This window comes from Artibeus jamaicensis, unplaced genomic scaffold (genome assembly GCF_021234435.1).
Source record: "Artibeus jamaicensis isolate MK-2021 breed Jamaican fruit bat unplaced genomic scaffold, CSHL_Jam_final contig_3230, whole genome shotgun sequence".
In the NCBI taxonomy this organism is placed as follows: Eukaryota; Metazoa; Chordata; class Mammalia; order Chiroptera; family Phyllostomidae; genus Artibeus; species Artibeus jamaicensis.
The window spans coordinates 2,637,750-2,657,640 of NW_026521764.1; the positions used below are offsets into that span (position 1 = coordinate 2,637,750).

General features: G+C 41.3%; 1 protein-coding gene across 4 annotated transcripts in view; it reads left to right on the plus strand.

The window, feature by feature from the left end:
- Positions 1 to 19,891, plus strand: part of NPY (neuropeptide Y) — an 86,063-nt gene that overhangs the window by 18,939 nt on the left and 47,233 nt on the right. For 3 of the 4 annotated variants that reach the window (XM_053663593.1, XM_053663592.1, XM_053663594.1), the window contains exon 4: positions 9,880 to 9,984. In XM_053663593.1, coding sequence (XP_053519568.1) covers positions 9,880 to 9,984 — 105 coding nt within the window. Of the gene's footprint in view, positions 1 to 9,879; positions 9,985 to 13,923; positions 14,666 to 19,891 lie in introns of those variants that run through there. The other variant, XM_053663591.1, reaches the window with a different exon arrangement.

Genomic DNA, 19,891 nt, shown 5'->3' on the forward strand with positions numbered 1-19,891 from the left:
AGACCTGTTTGTAAGGTTGAAAATAAGCCACATTTTATTAACAGAGGAGTCGTTAATTCTGGTCCATCGGTACTATGTCTAGCAGTTTAAAAGAATGATGTAGTCCTACATGTACTGATATATTGACGTAGAATGATATCCTTGATACATTGTTTCACAAAAAGCAATTACCTTATGGAATATATAGTAAAATCTTGTATTTGTTATAATGTATACTGTGTGTGTATATGTGTGTGTGTGTGTAATAACAATCTTGGAAAGATAGACATCAAATTGGTTACTTCCCCGAGTAGCTGGAGGGTGGAGGTGGAAGGAACACTGACTTCCCAGGGTATACTTATGTCTTTCTATATTGCGTGCTTTATGGTGAGCATATATAAGCCAGATATCAGAAAGAATGCTAAGGGGGTGCACTCAGAACTCTGAGAAGTGGAGCATGGAATTAGTAAACCCATGGCCCACTTTTCTAGAGATGAGACTGGGGAGGGGCATAGCCATCTTGAGGGTTGTTATGGAAACAGGCACACTGGATGCCTGGCTTAAGACCATGTCACAGACCTGTGTGGGGGATGGGGGCAGACACCCCTGGGGGATGCAGCGTCGTGGAGGGGAGATAGCACGATGAAGTGGGCAGAGCACACCTTGGCCTCTAAATGCATTTATCCTCATTGCCTGACTTGCTGCCCTGGGACAGGGCGCATAGCCTTAAGGCCATTGAGAAGATTTCTGGCTGGAATGAAACAAGATAAGATGTGTGGCCCAAACATAGCTGTCGTCTTTGCAGCCCATCTTCAGTGCAGTTTCTCCTACACATACACAGCGGTCCAACAAACAGGTCTTGAGAAGTACCAGGGATCTTTTACTGTGGTTGTTCATGAAGTGACGGCATAAAGGTTTAATAAAAGACTTCCTGGAAATACAGTTTATCTTCTCTCATTCACGGCAGCTGCCAAAGTCTCGTCTCCTTGGTCTCATTCACGTAGCTCCCTCACAGGCAGGTGGCTCTCACTTTATCTTCGTCTTCCCCAGAGACAAGCTGACACATGACACAGGTCCTCAGGACATGTCATCTTATGAGAATCATAGACCCATGGAATATGATGAATAAAAATCTGTACCTCATTATATCCCCGGAACCTCACACCCAGCAGATACTCAACAACTATTGGTTGTAAGTACTTTCCCCATGTTATAGCTCTTGGATTTTTATTGAGAGAGAATCAACAGGTATATCAGTAAGATTTCATCCAGAGTATTAACTAAACCCATGATCTTGATTAGGGTGCTCCATGCCTGGGTTTATTGAATGCCCTTATTTTATGTATTCAGATCTGGCATAATATTCGATTTCAAGTGCCCAAGTCTCTTACCTGCCTCATTTTTCTGCCTAATGCAGTTTCTCCAATTTCTAATGAGAGGTGCTTATATAAGGGACAGATACCCTTCTGTTATAGTCAAAAAGACTTTTTGTATTTTTCAGGAAAATGTTGAAACTTTCAAGTGGCTTCATGAGCAGGATGGTGCTCGTGCCTCTAACTTTATCTCCCCTCCCCTTACCCGCCTTGAAGTTCCTGCAGATTCACCATGCTGCACTCTATTTTGAATGCTACCCTTGCTTTATTTGGCTAACTTCTATTCAGTTGGCAGCTTATAGATCACCTGGCATCTCCTGCAAGGACTTGACACCTCTGTGGACATTTATCACACTGCATTATAATTGCCATCTGCACCTCTGTGCCACCCCACAGGGCAGTGAGTTCTATGAGGATCAAGATCTTGTCTGTCTTGTCCACCATTGGGTCCCCAGCAACCAGCACAGTGACTGGCGTGGGAAAGGCAGTGAACAGGTGCTTGTTGAAAGCTTGAGACAGAGGAGTTGGACTTGAGTAGCTCAGGCCATCTTTATAGGCCCTTTTTCATGCTCAAGAATATTGTCATACATTTTCCTCTACATTTTCAATTTTGGCCTGCGATTAGATCCAAGGCCAGGAATTATTTTCACAGCGGGAGCCCTCTAATTCAGCCTCTGTGAAAACTGAAAATATATTGAATGTCTGCCAATAAGAAAAATGATTGCATGAAATCTTGAGCATTCATGCTTTGGAATATCTTACAACTTCTAAGGGGAAAAAAAAATCAGAACTACATGTATCCATCTGGAGGGATGTCCATCATCTATTAAGTGAAAAGGGCAGATTGTGAAGCAGTATGTGATATAAATTCATTTTTGTAATAGCCCCCAAAAGTGGCATAAAGGGTGGAAGCCCATATAGAAGTGTATGCGTTTGTGTATTTGTGAATAAATGTGTACAATAGATTGGTGTCAGTGGATTCTGTTGTACTGTTAGCCTTGGTTATCCCTGAAGATCAGCACTGGAAAGTAGAAAATGAATTTCACACATCTTTGTAGCATTTGATGTGTAAAAATAAATACGTATTATAGCAAGTTCTTGAATAGCATTTTTCATTCAACATCACTATATTATATCAGATGAGATTCTGTAGGAACTTAACTCTTGTTTATATTAATTAGCCTATGGTAAAATTGGTTTCATTGTACATAGTTTGGCTTAAATTTGAAGAATCCATTGATGATGTTAAGTGAGGACTTACTGTGTTTTTTAACTTTTTAATCCAATAATTAAATCCCAGTACAATGAGGTCATGACAGACCCCCACATTCTCAAAAAATAGCATATATTGATGTTTCAAAAACTTTGGTGTACACAAGGGTACCCTAGAAATTAGTTAGAAAAAAGATTGCTAGGCCCGCATCCTCAGAGCTTCTGAGTTAGCAGATCTGGCATTGGCCTGAGAACATGCCTTTTAACAAGTCCCTAGGAGATGCTGATGCTGCTGGTCCATGGTCCTGACTCTCAGCAGCATGGCATGGTCTCCAAGTTCCTGGAGGTTCCAAAGGGACCTTTGCTGGTACCTGAGAACAACTGATACTAGAACAGTGCTCGTGTGTGATGCTTGAGTACTATCGGTGATGGGGAAAATGTACTCCTTCTGTTCAGTGGTACTTCACCACCTCCTCAGAATGGGCATGGGGACTCCCAGAGCAGAGAAGCTCTTCTGTGTGTTTCTCAAAGGCATTATGTGTGGGGTCGATGTTGGTTGTTCATGTTTGGAGCCTTGCTGTGTCTTTCTCCAGCCTCATGGCTCTATATTCTCATGGCTGGCTGCTTGAAACAAAGCTTTGCCTTTAGGGGACCTGGAAATATTGTGGGCACACTGGGAGGCAGCCAGAGGCCAGGGCCCATGTGGCCTGAGGAATGTCAGCCATGGGGTGAAAGGTCTGTTAGAGCTGCCATGTGATAATAGCAAACAGTGTCATGGCCAATCAGTTTTTATTCTCATAGATGGTTGTTTGGTGGGGCAGATGATAAGGCCATTCAAATAGAAGACCTAAATGGGGTGGAAGCTATTGGGAGTTTCAGGAAGGGACCAGAGAGATCAGCCAACTCATTAGGAATTCACTGAATGCACTGTGCTCTCTCATCCTCTGCGGGTGGCTGAAAGCCATACAGGCGAGTAGTTTGGACTGTGGGCCTTGACATTAGGTCAACTTGGTTTTGAACCCCAGCTCTGCCACTGCCTAGATGTGTGATCCTGAGCAAAGCACTTAACCCACTTGTAAAAAGGGGGTAATAATATCCACTGTAGGGGATTGTCTTTGCCATGAAAGGAGCTAGTGCTATACAGAAAGATCCTAGTATTTTTTGTAGTCATCATCATCACTGTTATAATTAGTATTTCATTGATCATATGATACATATTAAAAATTTTAATGTCTTTGAAATCAGGAAGCATCTTGTTATTGCCAGGCAGCTGTTGTGGTATAATTGGCATGGTCTGTGCCTCAAAGCTGGCAAAATGGGTACCAGCAACTTATACGAAAATCCTAGAGTCTAGTAGAGCTCCCATTTAAGAAATGTAGCATCATTAATACTCTTGGTGGCCTAGACTTGAAGATGATATGCTGGTAGAAAACCTGGACCCTGATAACTAGAAATTGAAAAGTGATCAAAAAGAGTTGAAATCTTGGTGGGTAAAGAAGTTTTAGGAATAGCATCATCCTATCATCCAAGGTCCCAGCAAGGACCAGATAGTACATTCAAATTGGGGAATTAAGGTGAATTTAATAAGGGGCAATTTACAAAGGTGTAGTCATGTTTTAGGACAACCAACAAAGAATAGTAAAGTACCTCTGGACCAGAAGAATAGGAAGCAGTTACCATCCCCTTGCTTGAAGGGTCGAAGAGAGGAAGTAGTTGTGGGACCCCTGTGAAGGTAGCTGGCTGAGAGGGTGGCTGGTGGGAGCAGTGAGTGGTCTTTGATGGAAGGAAGGGACCTGGAGGAGGAGGAGCTGGGAAAATAAAAACCCTCTCCTCTCTATTGGTATTCCCCACTTGTTGAGCTGTCCAGAATCCAAATGTAAAGGAGCCCTTTCATAAAGTCCCTGTGGTTCTGCCTCCTGGAGCCTGGTGCAGGGCTGGAAAGCAGAGAAAGTGAACTGGAGGGTCAAGCAGTAGACACCCACACAGTAACCAACGTATTTCTTCTCTTTTTCTTTTCATGAATCCATGAGAGTGGATACATGATTTTTAAATTCCTCTAAATATATCTAAAAGATCCCTTTCCAGAGGTATTTAAAAAACTCATAAGTTACAGAAAACAAGCTCCTCTCTAGCTGTGGACCTTCCAAAGCCTGATAAGGACATTAAAGCCGATCTCATATCACACTCACAAATCAATTCCAGGGAGATAAACCATAGACCTAAAGGTAAAATGTTTTTTTAAATGTATTTTATTTTTAAATTGAATTTATTGGGGTGATGCTGGTTAACAAGTTATACAGGTTTCAGGTGCACAATTCTCCAACACATCATCTGCACACGGTATTGTGTGTTCACCACCCCAAGTCAAGTCTCCATCCATCGCCATTTATCTTCCCTTTACCCTTCTCCACCTTCCCTCACCACCCTCCCCCGGGCAGTCACCACAAGGTAAAACAATACAGCTTTTAGAAGCTAAGACTAGAAAATACTTTCTTTATTTTGGATAAGCAAATATTTCCTTAACAAGACACAAAAAGCAATAATAATAAATGGAATTATTGATAAGAGGACGTCATTCAAATTAAAAACTTGGATTTACCAAGAAGGACTATTAAGAGAGCTAAAGGGAAAGCTGTAGAGTGAGAGAAGTTATATGCAACACATAAAACCTATAGGCAGAACGTAAAGAATCCTATAAATCAATGGGGCAGGCCAGCAGTCTGGTAGAAACTGGGTAAGTGACTCCAGCAAGTGGCCAATAAACATGTTAAATGGTGTTCAACCCCCATGGTAACCCAAAAATACAAATTAAACTCACAACAAAATTGTAAAACAAACTCACCAGAATGATGGACAAGGCCAAGGTTGAGTGAGCATGTGGCGCTATGGGAACTCTTATACATTGCTGGCAAAATAAAAAGTGCTGTAACCACTTTGGAAAACTGTTTGGAATAACACAGTAATGTTAAATGAAAAGATACCATATAATCCAATGATTCCACTACTAAATATATGCCTAACAAGAAAAGTATTCATATAGACTCAAAAGAGTGGAACAGAATTGTCCATAGCAGGAAGACTCATAATGGGTCCAAACTGGAAATAAGCCTAATGTCCACCAAGAGGAGACTACTATTCAGCAATTAAATGAAGACTCAGCCCCACACAACCACTTGGATAAAAGCTTTATATTCAAAATCAGGCAAAATTACTTTATGTTGTTAGAAGTCAGGATGATGGTTTTCTGTGGGGAGGAGAGAAGGGGACGTGATGGGGGAATGAAGGGCTCGTGTGTTCTTGGCAAAGTTGTGTTTTGACTTGGGTGATAATTATACGAGTTGCTCACTTTGGGTTAAGTGGGCTGTATACTTGTTTGTACATTTTTCTGTTTGTGGTTCGTAAATCAGTAATAAAGTTTTAAAATAAGAGTCTTTGTAAAAGCTGAGAGAAATTGGGTAGAAGAGGACACCAGGTAAAACCAGATTTGGGAAGGAGAAAGGCTGGGATTGGTGTAAATGGCTGAGATTCTATTTTAACCCCTGAAGTACTGATTGCAATAGAGCATCATGTGTCGCTTCCTGACCCAAATCTGGAAAATCCTGTCCTAAAAAATTGTTGTTACAGACTTTAAATTTTATTGTATCACCCTTGCCCCTTTCTAACCAGGCTGAAATTAAAGCTCTATTTTAAAAAGTGGATTCATTTAACATGACTTAAATTGACTGGCTTATCTCACGAAGCCAGAACTACATTTCACAGCCCTTCACATACCAGCAAGTGCATCTGTAGCCCTCTGCTCAGTGCTGTCCCCGAGGTCTAAGAGCCTGCACATGAACAAAAACAAATCCGTAATACAAATTATGGGTCTGGATAATATAAAATCAATGGACCAAAATTACGTATTTTGACAATTTCTAAATAATGTTCTCTGCCCAATAGTATAATTTAAGAAACTCAACAAAGTGACAAAATCCATTAACGTTCTCATTAGTCCATTGCAGGCTCCCTCTCTGCAGGACACCTAACACATCTCAGCAGAAATTGAGAGTCACAGCAGTGTGAAGGGTAGAGCGTCCAAAAGTCTGGATGCCACGCATCCAGAATCTTGAATCATGTCAAGATTCAACCCAGTCAGATGCTCATATACTGATAAGAAATTTCTCTTCTACTTAAACCTGGATCAGACCACAGATGTGTCCAGCACATTCAAACAAACCAGCCAGTTAAATAAAGGAACCTATACAACTTGGCTCCAACCACACGGACCCTGGGGAATGTGCCACCTGAGTCTTAATTGTTGGAAATTGAAGGCCATTCTCTGGGCCAATGACCATCTCCTGAGTGTCCACTTCACCTGGCGCCAGGCTGGACACTGCTGTTACAAAGAAGAGTGAAGCTTAGTCCAGGACAGTTCATAATCATTCATTTATTCTAAAGAATTTAGAAATTATGTATAAACATCGAATAAAGCTAAAATTATCTTCATTTTATTGGCTAGAATGTTTTGATAAATATTCTTTCAGTTATAGGCAAATACTGCTATAGACTGAATGTTTTCCCCCAAAATCTGTATGTTGAAATCCTAACCCCCAGTATGAGGGTATTTGAAAGTGGGCCCACTGGGAGGTGATTAGGTCAGGAAGGCAGAGCCCTCATGGGTGGGAGTAGCACCCCAGAGAGCTCCCTTGCTGCTCCTGTGACGTGAGATGCAGCCAGAAGATGGACATCTGCGGACCAGGAGGTGAATTCTCATGAGACACTGAGTTTGCCAGCACCTTGATCTTAGATCTGAAAATACTGAAGAGACTAAAATTCCCTGAGGCAATTTTGGCACTGAGGCTGATTTTACACCAGAGAGCTTTACTCTAAAACTGTTACCTTTTGAGTTATCTCTACATTTAAAAATTGCTGTCAATGGAACATCTATAATAATAGTACATACAGTGGACTCTTGGGTCCACATGAACCAGCCACTTGCAAACAGTTTCCCTATTCAGCTAGGAGGACCTCTGGGGCTGAGTGCTCAGGTGGAGAGGCCATGCTGCTGACCACAAAGTTTCTACCCTGATCATGCACAAACTGACCTCTCCTTATCACATCACATAGAGTAACTGCTGGGAAGTGTTAAAAATGTTAAAACGGAAGTGTTCAAGTATGTGAGAGAATAAAGCTAGTAGTAAAATATCATTCCCCCCTTTGCCCATTTTTGTCAGTAGAATTGAGCCCTAATGGCTCATTGTTTTTGCTTATAATGCTGAATAATGAAATTTCAGAGCTTGGCCTTAAAAACGAAAGTCTTCATAATGAAGAAGAAGAGTCCTAGGAAGAGATGGAAGAGACCTGCTTCTCCCCTTCTGCAGAGGAAGGGAGATCAGCTTCCCGTAAAACTGTTTCAAGAATCTGATTTGGTGAAACACTAAAGTTAGAGTAGTCACAAGGCTTTCATGTGAGAATGACTCTTACCAAATTATTTTCTTTATCAAAAATCTGTCCTTGAAAAAGAACACAAAGAAACAGGTCTTGTAAGAGCCCTGAGACCTAGAAATTGTTGCCATGACCTGTGAAAATAATGGTGCTTGTTATTCTCTATGACTCCCAGGCTCCCAAGATGCATGCTCACCCTTTCTGCACCCTGCATGGTGTCTCAGGAGGCTGAGCCCGCTGAGCACACCCCCCCAGGCCCCCTGTGGTTGGCTTTGACCAAGGGGACAGTGGGAACTGGGTGAGGCAAGCAAAGCCCCTGAAGTGCAAAACTGCAGGAGGCCTTGACTCCACTCTCACATGTGACCCTACACTGTTGATCCTGAGAGTGAGCCCATCTCACCAGGAGACAGGGCAGTGCACTCATTCCAACCCCTGCCCCTACTTGCGACTACAGCAGACCCCTCCAGGGCTCCAGCACTCTGGGGATCACCTGCCCCTCCAGTCCTAAATATGAAAATGCTTTCCTACTGTTCCTGGTCTCTGGGGGCCCCAGCTTCCTTTGATGGTACCTTTAACTTTACTCATACCTTTATAACTTGGCCCTTTATTAAAGCCTTTTGAACCATCTGAGCCAAAGTTGTTTCCTACAAGGACACTGGCTTAGCCAGTACTCTCAGCAATAGCATCAAAGAAATAGTAATTCTAATTGTTTATCTTACTTAACAATCTGTTGCTCTGGTAATAATGTTGTGATTGACAGCTCAGTATTCTTAACTATTATAAATAATTAAAAGATGACTATCAAATCAGAAAGGAATGTAAAACCCATGCATTTTTACATTTTAATTTTTTAAATCAAGAAGCTTGTCCCACTTAAGTAAACAAATCAGAGCAAAAACTTCAGGGAAAGTTGGAAAGTGTATATTATATAAAGGAAGTGTTTAGGAAGCAAAATGTCAGGGTCTGTGGGAAAATGGCCATAATGGCAAATGCAGGGGTTTGAGAGTCTCTAGCTCTGACTTTCCTGACTCTCCAGGGTCGATTCTATGATCAAAGGACAAAGAGCCATTGTTACACCTGGAATGTCAGGTGCATATCTTCAGATAATGCTGTGCAAAGCATATTGGGGAAGGGGCACTATTTGCTGCATAGGAACCCTTCATAGGGGTGGGAGCAGGGTGGCAGCAGCACAGCCATTCCTCTGCCAACACAGCTCCCTTCCCCACGACCAACAACCACTCAGTCGCTTTGCCCACTAGAGAGCTGTTTCCACAAGTTGTGACTATCAACCAGTGAAGCACAGCAAAATGCAGTCTGTCCACACTTTGAAAAGGCATAGATTTAGTTTTGTGTGACCGAAAGGGGTGGGGGGCTGAGGTGAAGAAACCGCCACCCTGGCTCTGGGTCTGACACGTCTGTCCTACACACTTGTCTCTCAAATGCCGGAGACTACATTTCACCACCCCCTCCAGTCTTCTGATGAAGCTCAAATTCATCATTCGTCTGTCAGAGAGCATGGCATTGACCTTTTGGGACACTGTCTTAGATGAAGAGGCTTTCAGTAGCCATCACCTCTGTGCATCTTGGTTCTGTTTAGACAGCAAAATAATTACATGTTCCCAGTGTGAGGTTCCGTAGCTGCAGAGACACTGATGTCTTGATTTACACATGCACAGAGCGGGCCTGGCTGGTCCTATCAAAAGGTTAATTAGGGTTATAACTGCTCTTTAAATCTGCATATTCTGTTAATTAACTTTCTTCTCAGGAGTGATGAGATTTGGAAAATAGGAATGAGAGAACTAGAGAAACTAAGTTATAAAAAATACTTTAAAGGTTCCCCCCCCCCATTACCCTTCTGACACTGAATCTCCTCTACCTTGTCTCTACCAAGGATCCTTCTACTTCTGCTACCCCAAAGTCTGGGAAGAAAGATGAATACAGAAAATACCGCTGAGATCTGCCTATCTGGAGCAGAAGCTGCTGGAGCCATACACTGGTAAGAACACTTAACTGGTACTTTTGTAAAATTTCTGGAAGCGCAAGGCAGACTGGTGTGAGAATGAGAAACTGCTGGAATCCCCAGTTTTTTTTGAGTGGCCCCATTTTTTGTGGGCTTTTTCCCCAAATTTCACCAGATTCTTAAAATGAAAATCAGAGAAAGAGCCCCTCATCAACCTGATCATATTAGGAAAAGCATAATGGTTGTGAACTACGCCCAGAGCATCCTCCATATTACACTCTGAGGGGGACACGTTGCCCGAGCCTCATCCCAGCTGGGGGAAGGGCATTCCTCTCACTCCAGCTACCTTTAGTCTTCCTGTTATGCCTAAGGAAAAAAACTAAAAACATAAGTGACCGTAGGTAACAGGGATCAGGCCTTGGAGGAAATACACTGAGAGCACTACAGCCAGGAAAGGGAGTAGGAGGCTGGGAGAAACACTTGTGAAGCTCACAACCCAGAAACATAAGCCCACTAGGAGATTTAATATGAAAGTTACAGATACCACCACTTCTGTACATCATACTGTTTATAACAGCAGGGTTCCAGTATAACAGTAATGGATTGCAGCTCAAAGAGCTGTAAGTCATGGACCAATTAATGAAAGACTAAAAGGAAGAAAAATTAATGAAAGACACAAAATCACAATGGTAGTCAGGAAAACCAAACAGGATAAATAGAAAAACAAAACAAAAGGCAACCACCTAGGAATATCATATGCACACTAAAGAATATCAGGGACAAAAAGAAAATATTGAGTGAAGCCATAAGAATAAAAATGCCTTTACCTGTATAGAAACAAGAATAAGAAATACAGCAGACCTCTTGTCAGAAACTGTGCAAGAAAAGTGACTGTAGAGTAAAAGCTTTAAAATGTTGAAATAAAGAGTGCTGGCAGCCTAGAATTTTATATCCAGTGTAATTGTCCTTCAAAAGTGAAGGGGGAAATAAAGACAAAGAACAAAACCTGAGTGAATTCCTCTGCAGCAGACTTGCTCTTCAGATGTCATAGTTTGTAGGGGCAGCTACCACAAAATACCACAGATTGGGTGGCTCCTAAACAGCAGAAGTTTATTTCTCACAGTCTGGATGCTGGGAAGCTGCACGGTCCATGTGCCAGCGTATTTGGTTCTGGTGAAGGCTCGCTTCTCCCCGTAACCTCCCAGGGCGGAAGCGGGTGAGGAAGCTCTCTGGCCTCTTCTGTGATTAATTCTGTTGATGAGGGCTCTACATTCATGACCTTGTAACCTTTCCAAGGCCACACCTCCAAATACCATTACACTGGGGAATGGATTTCAACATAGGACTTTTGGTGGAGGACACAAGTATTTAGTCTATAGCAACAAGAGATGTTTAAAAAAATGTCCTTCAGGCTGAAGGAAAATGATATATAAGAAAGTTGAATATACATAAAGGAAAAGGATCAGAGAAGTGATTGATATTTTGCTCAAAGCAATAAAAGTAAAAATATATTATTGTTATTAAAGTACAGCTGACCTTTGAATAATGTGGGTGGTGCACTCAAAAATCCACGTATAACTTTTGACCACCCCAAAACTTAAGCTGCCCCTCAGTTTCTGTGGGACGTTGGTTGTAGCACCCCTTTAGGATGGCAAAATCTGCAGATGATCTGTGTGCTCTGTAAAACAGGGCAGAGCAATTCATATAGTCAGCCCCCTGCAGCCACAGACTCCCACGTACAGATTGAAAACAGTACAAGTATTTATTGAAAAAAATTTATACAGATTGCCAGGGGAATGGGGGACCAACTGAGGAAATAAGTCAGGTGGAAGGAGACTTGTACAGATGATGTGTTGTGGAATTGTGTACCTGAAACCTGTGATTTTGTTAATTGGTGTCACCCTAATGAATTCAATAGAAAGAAAAGAATTAAAAATTAAAAACATTAAACAAAAAAAAGAAGAAAAAGTCACGTGTAAGTGGACCCATGCAGTTCAAAGCTATGCTGTTCAAGGGCCAGCAGTACATGGACGAGTTAAATGAATGACAACAATGGCACAAAGAAGGAAGAACCTGAAAACATCCTCTTATGAGTTACTTTTACTGCACACGAAGAGGCATAGTGTTGTTTGAAAGCGGACTTAGATTAGTTAAAAGTGTGTGTTGTAAACTCTAGGACAACCACTGGAAAGGGTAAATAAAGAAGTGTGGTGAGAGCATATTAAATGAATCATACAAAACATGTACGAATTAAAACCAGAGAAGGCAGGAAAAGAAAGGAAAATGAAGCATGTATACCACTCACTACCTGTCAGGCACTGTTTGGACCCTTTTATAAATATTAACTCTTTTACTCTTCATTGCAACACTGTGAGGCAAGTAGTGTCATTATGCTTTTTTTTCCCCAAGAGAGAAAACTAAAGCACCAAGAGGTAAAATATTTTTTTTCCCAAATCACACAGCCAGTAAATGGAGCTGGGATTCATATTCCAGGCAATCCCCACTCTTAAGTCTTACACTTAAGGGCCTTATTAATGCTAGAGCCAGAATTTGAAGTCAGATCTCTCTGACTACAATGCCTGCACCTTTATCTGCTACATCAGGGTTAAAGTCTGCTATCTCCATCTGTGAACCTTTTTATCTTCAGGCAGCTCTGCACTTTTACTTTTCAATATTTTTATGTTATCTGCATGTTACATGTTTACTGTAAGGTATAGAAACATGTAGAAAAAATATAAAAATAATGTTATTGTCCAGAATAAATCACCATTAACATTTTAGTAAGCTTTCAGTACACATTCATGCATGTATGCAAATATGTAGGTAAAGCTGCATTAATAAAATATTATATATACTATTTTTATTATAAATACAATTTCTTCCAATCTTTTCATTCATTTTCTGTGCTTACTCTCCTCAGCCTCTTCCTACCACCTCCTGCCCCAAACTGGGAAATCATTTTTAATACACATATATATGTACATTTACAGGGATGTTGCCATTTATTTTACAAAAGTAGAATCATTTTATTCATGTCTCTGGGCCTTGTTTTTCATTTAACAGTATATCATGGAAATTCCTTAAGTAGCCTGCTGGAGGCAGACCTTGCTCATTCTAATGGCTGTTTGGTACCCTGATATATGGGTGGACCAGAGTGAATTCCATAATTCTCTTAACGGAAGGGTCTTCTGGTGGTGTTTGGTTTTTGACTTCTACAAAATGCTGCAATAAAAACTTTACACAAAACTTCCTGTTAAACAGAGAGATTTAACCTCAGTGTCCTTGACAAACCCACATGAACCATAGTACGTGGCCTGATTAAAAAGTGTTAGCCCACAAGGACAAACAGAAAAGGAGAGGGGACAGCAGCAACAAAGTGGACAAAGGACATCTGCCTCAGCAGCTATCAGAAGGTGACAGAAGGCCATAACATAGTCCTGTATACACTACATATCTCCAGAGGCTCAGGGCCAGAAGGCCACTGGGATTCTCTGCAGTAATAATAGGAACCAGAAGGTCACAGCTTAGAATACCTTCAAGACTCTAAAGGAGAATATTTCCAACCTAAAATTTCCTGCTCAGACTACCAATTAAATATGAGGGTAGAATAATGACATTTTCCAATTATCAAATATGTCAAAATTTATTTGCATTTATTCTCTGGAAGCTGTGGGAGGGTGTGCTATATACCAAATGAGGGAGAAACATTTCCTAAAAAAGACAACATTCTTGACTGCCTCCTTCTACCCCACCTCACTACTGCCCCAACTCCCACTTTTACCAGGTCCAACTGAGTGTTGCTTTTACTTCTGCTGACTTTGCCAAAAAGTCCATATAGTTGTTTCTGTAAAATGGAAAACACATTTTTCATTTTCACCAATAACTTTAAGGATTTGGATATTTTGAGTAAGTCAGCTATCTCCCACATGGTATAACACTGATTGTTCTCAATGTCTCTATTTGATCACTCTTAAGTTCAGCTCGTCTACTTGACCATGAAGCATCGTCCAGCAAGAGATCTCTCACCCAAAACTTCACAAACCACTTTGACACATTCAACCAGCCATGGCCCCTTCTCTATACACTGCACAAATCTTTTTTTGTGTTTCAGTTGCATTTTTACTTTTCTTGAAATAATGAAGCATATAATATGCCAAAAAATGTTGCTTATTTTTCCATCTTCAATATTAAAATGACTATACAAAAAGTCACCAATTTTGATAAGTTTTAAAAAAATGCACTCTGACATGATAGCTGACACAATACAGTCTAACAAAATTGTTTTGCTTGAGCCATAATGTACAGCTCGAAGTCCCAGAGCCAATACTTCTAAGCGACCAAGAGATAGCCAACCTATCATATGCACAGTTCAAAACACTGGTGACCAGGATGCTCACAGAACTGGTTGATTTTAGTCGCAAATTAGATGAAAAAATGAAGGCTACACTAAGTGAAATGAAGCAAAATGCATTGAGTGGACCAGAAGGAAGAAAGAAATGACCAAACAGAAAAGAATGAAGAAACAAGAATTCAAAAAAATGAGAGGCTTAGGAACCTCCAGGACATTTTTAAACATTTGAATTATAGGGGTACCCGAAGGGGAAGAGGAAGAGCAACAAGTGGAAAACTTATTTGAACAAATACTAAAGGAGAATTTCCCCAATGTGGCAAAGGAAATAGACTTCCAAGAAATCCAGGAAGCTCAGAGAGTCCCAAAGAAGTTGGACCCAAGAAGGAACACACCAAAGCACATCATCATTACACTAGTCAAGATTAAAATGAAGGACAGAATCCTAGAAGCAGCAAGAGATAGGGGGACAGTCACTACAAAGGAGTTCCCATCAGACTGTCAGCTGATTTCTCAAAAGAAACCTTGCAGGCAAGAAGGGGCTGGAAAGTATTCCAAGTCATGAAATCCAAAGACCTACATCCAAGATTGCTCTATCCAGCAAAACTTTCATTTAGAATGGAAGGGCAGATAAAGTGCTTCTCAGATAAGACCAAATTCAAGGAGTTCATCATCACCAAGCCCTTATTATATGAAATGTTAAAGGGACTTACCTAAGAAAAAGAAGATAAAAAAGATGAACATGAAAGGACAGCAAACTCACAGTTATTAAGAACCACACCTAAAAGAAAAGCAAACTAAAAGGACAGCTAGATCAGGAGCAGAACCATGGAAATGGAGATCACATGGAGGGTTAGCAACAGGGGAATGGGAGGAGGAGAAGGGGGGAGAAGGTACAGAGAATAAGTAGCATAGACGGTAGGTAGAAAATAGGGGGAGGACAAGAATAGTAGGGGAAATGTAGAAGCTAAAGAACTTGAGACACATGGACATGAAGTAAAGGAGGGGAATGGGGGGAAGGGGTGTTCGTGGTGAAGGGGAATGAAGGGGAGGAAATGAGACAACTGTAATAGCATAATCAATAAACTATATTTAAAAAATTGTTTTGAATGAAGTGAAAGACAACTAAGCGCTACTAGAGCCACCTTACAGAAAAAAAATCACACGAACTTTTTGGCCAACCCAATATATCTGCAAACTAAGATCCCACTGGATTTTGGTAGCCACACTGTATTCCCTGCACTAGCTTTCAACCAAGGTCCTCAAATCTTCTACACACCTGCTACTGTGGAGCCGTACAGCCCCCACAACACATGCACACCAGGTATCTGCACTTAATTATCCCAAACCTGGAGATTTCTATCAGTAAGTTCCCTGGAAAGTACTATAAATCCTGGCTTCTTTTATCTAAGTGCTTATTTTATCTGCCATCTTCTATCTATTACTGTTAAAATCCTTCTGGTTAGATCTGTCCCATTTCTCAGCTTGTCATGATCTCTCTGGATCCTCATTCTATCACCCACCACATTTATGATCCTTTCCAGACTCCTGTCATCCACAAATTAAATCAATGTGCCCTCTAAACTTTCAGTACCGGCATGGATTCAAATGCCAAAGAAGCCAGGGTTGCATCACTCAGGAGTTCATCAATCATTGCCAATAGCTATTCTATCCGTTATGAATTTCCCTCACTCTCATGTGAGATGCTCCTAGCGACAGAACCAGATCTGTACGCAAAAAATAATATAATGTGATTAATGTGGGGTAGCTGCTTTCTCTGGCCCTAAGGCAGCTTATGAGGAGTGTGCGGTTTTAAGCCCAAACAAGTAAATAAATCCTATCGGTGAGCAGTTGATATGTTCTCTCAGCCTCAGTTTACAAAAACTGGTTTCAGAGAAAAATACAGAAGAGAAGCATTTCATGTAATCATTCCATTTTAAAGAAAACCTAAAGCAAACATTGCCTCTAGGCATTATTATTCTTAAAAACCCTTTAGGAAAGGGCCACATTGGAGACCACCCCAGTCTCTCATTAAGATCACCAACTCCAGATTTTCTTCCAGCATTGGAGCAAACGGTGACAGCTGTCTCTTCAGTTGAGTATCAGTGAAATATTTGGTTCAATTTTAGTGGCCATGATTAAAAAAAAAATACTCATCTTCTAAATACTAGAACCACTCTATACATAGCAAGATGTTCCCACTGTTAGAGAAGAAAGTGAAAGCACTGAGTGAACTGTAGGCTTTCATCTCATCCCTCTGCTGGGGCACACCCTCAATGAGTGGACTAGACGGAAAGATTACACAGGCTCTCTCCTGCCGGGTGGCCGAGTTGGTTGGAGTATGGACCCGCATGCCAGAAGGTTGTGGGTTCCATCCTGGTCAGGGTGCATGTGGGAAGCAACTGATAGATGTATCTCTCTCACATTTATGCCTCTCTTTCTCATTGATGTTTTTCTCTCTCCTCTCCCTTCCTCTCTTTCTCCCTTCCTCTCTCTCAATCAATAAACATACCGTCTCCTCCATAAGGATTAAAAAAAAACATTACACAGTCTCAGTATCGTCCCTCCCTGCGTCTGTGCCTCCTTCCCTCCCACCATTGGTCACTCTCTCTTGCTCTTGTTCTTGTTCTTGTTCTCATTCCAGTTTCCCAGAGTACAGTCTGCTTAAGTTAAACATGGGTATGATGGCTGTTTAGTAGCACCACATTTAGACAAAGAGCGTGCAGTTTTCTGAAACCCGACATCAGAAACTTAAGGTGTTCAGAGGGGAACAATTCCTCAAAATAAGGTCAGTTGCTTTGCAATCTCTTTTCTCAGGGGATTCAGGGCTGCCCGTTTCAGCAACAGGACAAGTGTCTGTTATCATCCAGGTCTGTTACAGTTTAATTTCATGTCTACATGCGGGAATTACTGGGGCCTAGACCTGTTCCTTGTAGTTACTATTCACCTTGCCTCTGTGCCTCATAAAATTCAAAAGAGACGAGGTCAACAGGAAGCTGGCATTTTGGAGTCTCCTAGTATAAAAAGTGCCAAGGACAAGTCACTGCTCTTCCATTTCCATTCCTGGCCAGCGACCCTTACACAGAGCATGCACCTGCCCAAGCCAGGGATGTGCTGAAGGGCGTGAGACTTAGTGCCATTTTTGTGTGCCTGTCTGATGTCCAACACTTGGGAAACTTTGAGAGAGATGTGGACAACTATAGCATCCATGAGCGTATGAGACCGAAGACTTAATTACCTAATTCCTGGAAGGCTCCCAGACTCCACCATTGTCCTTACCCCGAAGGGAGGTAGACATTGTTGGTCTCTCAATGTGCTCATCACCATAGGAAGAGAATAACATTTTGAATACAGAGGTCCCTTTGGGTCAGGGTTGGAGCCAAGTATAGGTGTGTGCAGTAGCGGTTCAGCCCTCAGATCCCTGCACAGGCAGCGTTCCCAGAGACAGGTGCGTGCCCTTGAGAAAACGCCTGCCTCTAAGTAAAAACATAGGCCCGCGTGGTCTTTGGCTGCGTGATGAAAGCACGTAGCTTCAGTAATTTATAGAATCAAGTGTGTGTTCAAATTCAAGAGCTTTCTGTAGAAATGACACAATTAAAAGACCAGTGTTTCAGCAAAACATTTAAAAAATCTTACTCTTAATTCATTTTGACTTGTTTAGAAAAATGTATTTAGCAGATAAACTTTGTCCTGAAGCCAGACAAAAGAATAAAATAAAAATCACACTTGTAATTTCCCACATGCTAATAGTAACTTTTTATATATATTTAAACCATGGCAATAGACTTTGTACTGAAATCTAAAAATACATTTTAAAATATACTCAGGGCCACTGTGTAATTTAGTGGCTTCTAGGAATTATTGATCTCATAATATCAAAATGCATTTCTTTGTTTTTCTTTGTCTCAAGGCACTTAAATCTCCATTAGAAAGGATCAGTTACCAGAATTGACTGTAGAGAGCTTTAAGGCTGAATTAAAATTGCGCCAAGTAAACAATTGTGTCATTTATATTTGTTGGAGGGAGGTTGCAACCTGGCTTAGCCTCCTTGTGCTTTAGGGACCCAAAGTTATAGGACAGTTTCTCTAGTGGAAGTTGTTAATCAAATTGTCATCTTCTGTCTGAGCTGTCTTGTTGAACCATGACACTTCTGACCCTGGGAGCATCATGGAAGCTTGGAAGAGACTGTAAATTTGTTTTTCCTGGATAGCCTTACTGGTTGACCAAAAAGAACAGTTAACTTTGTATGTATTCACAGATTAAAATTGAAACCTTAAAAAAATCTTAGTCCCTACAAATAGGAGAGCAAGATAGAAATTAATAAAAAAATCTCTTGAAAGTATTATGCATCTTATTCACCAAAAGAAATCCAGCCAGAGGATTGTGGCCGACATTTGCCGAGCACCTACGACATAGGCCATGCTCTGCTAATGCTGAATTGCATTTTTGCTTAATCTACACCCACTCTACAAGGCTTATTTGAGTGCTTCCACTTTATAGATGAGGAAACTGAGGCGTGTGTACATAACTAACTTGCTCAAGAATGTGGACACAGAACCGGTTTGAGGTCAGGCAGGATGACTGCAGCGTTTATGTTCTACTCTCTTTCTTCTGGAGCAATCCACCTGCAGAAAAGGAAGACCCTCACCTAACCCTTTGACCCAGTGACTATAAAACGCAGACAATGGGCTGGATAAAAAATAGTGTATTGGGATAAAGTTCCAATACCCATTTCACTCTCAAAGGCTTTGTTCCTTCTGTAGGTGTTGAAGAGACCTCGGCTGAGCGAGCAGGCTGGGCTGCTTCTGTTCAGATGAGTTTTTTTCTTTCCATGAGTGCTACATGCGGGGCAATAAAAAGGAAGCATACACTGCAAAAAAAATCATTTAAGTCACCTTCTGTGCTTTTAAAGTCTTTCTAAAACAGACCCAGACTCCTTTATTTGTAATGACGGTGGATATAAGTCACCTTTGGTATCTTGGCTTCGGTAACGAGAGGATTGTGAGGCTTCTCCATATGGCTTTCCTCTCCTTTTTTCTTCCCTAAACAGGACATGATGAGGCATTTTTCTCTTTATTTTGTACAAATCTAAACTTTCTAAACAAGCTATGCTCAGGCTGTGCTGTAGATAGTTGGCTTGGGAACTCACCTGCTTGGTGAAGCAGCTGCTCTCTCCATTTGACAGAAGTCAGAAGCAGTGATGGGTGATTTGCTCAGTGAATCATTTTGCATTCTACTTGGAGAGCAGCTGAGAGTTTAAGCTGTTTAAACTCTTGTGCAGGGTATGGTGTAGCGTTCTTTAGCCAAAGCAGATTGATGAGGGCTGCAGCAGGAGGCAAAATTATGTGCCAGCCTCAGAAAGGCCATGCCAAGTCAGTGAAAGACCTATGTCTTGTATGTTGTACAAACATACAAACATAAACATGCTTGGGGGCTCCTAATCTGCTGACGCTTGCAGTTGGGAGCTGGGATACAGGATGCATTCAGGAGAATTGATTTTCTGTCTTTTCTTCAAGCTTTTCCAGCTTTGAAGGAACTTCAGGGCTCATCAAGTCCAACCCTGGACTTTGCTCAGAGCGAAGAATGTCTTTAGTT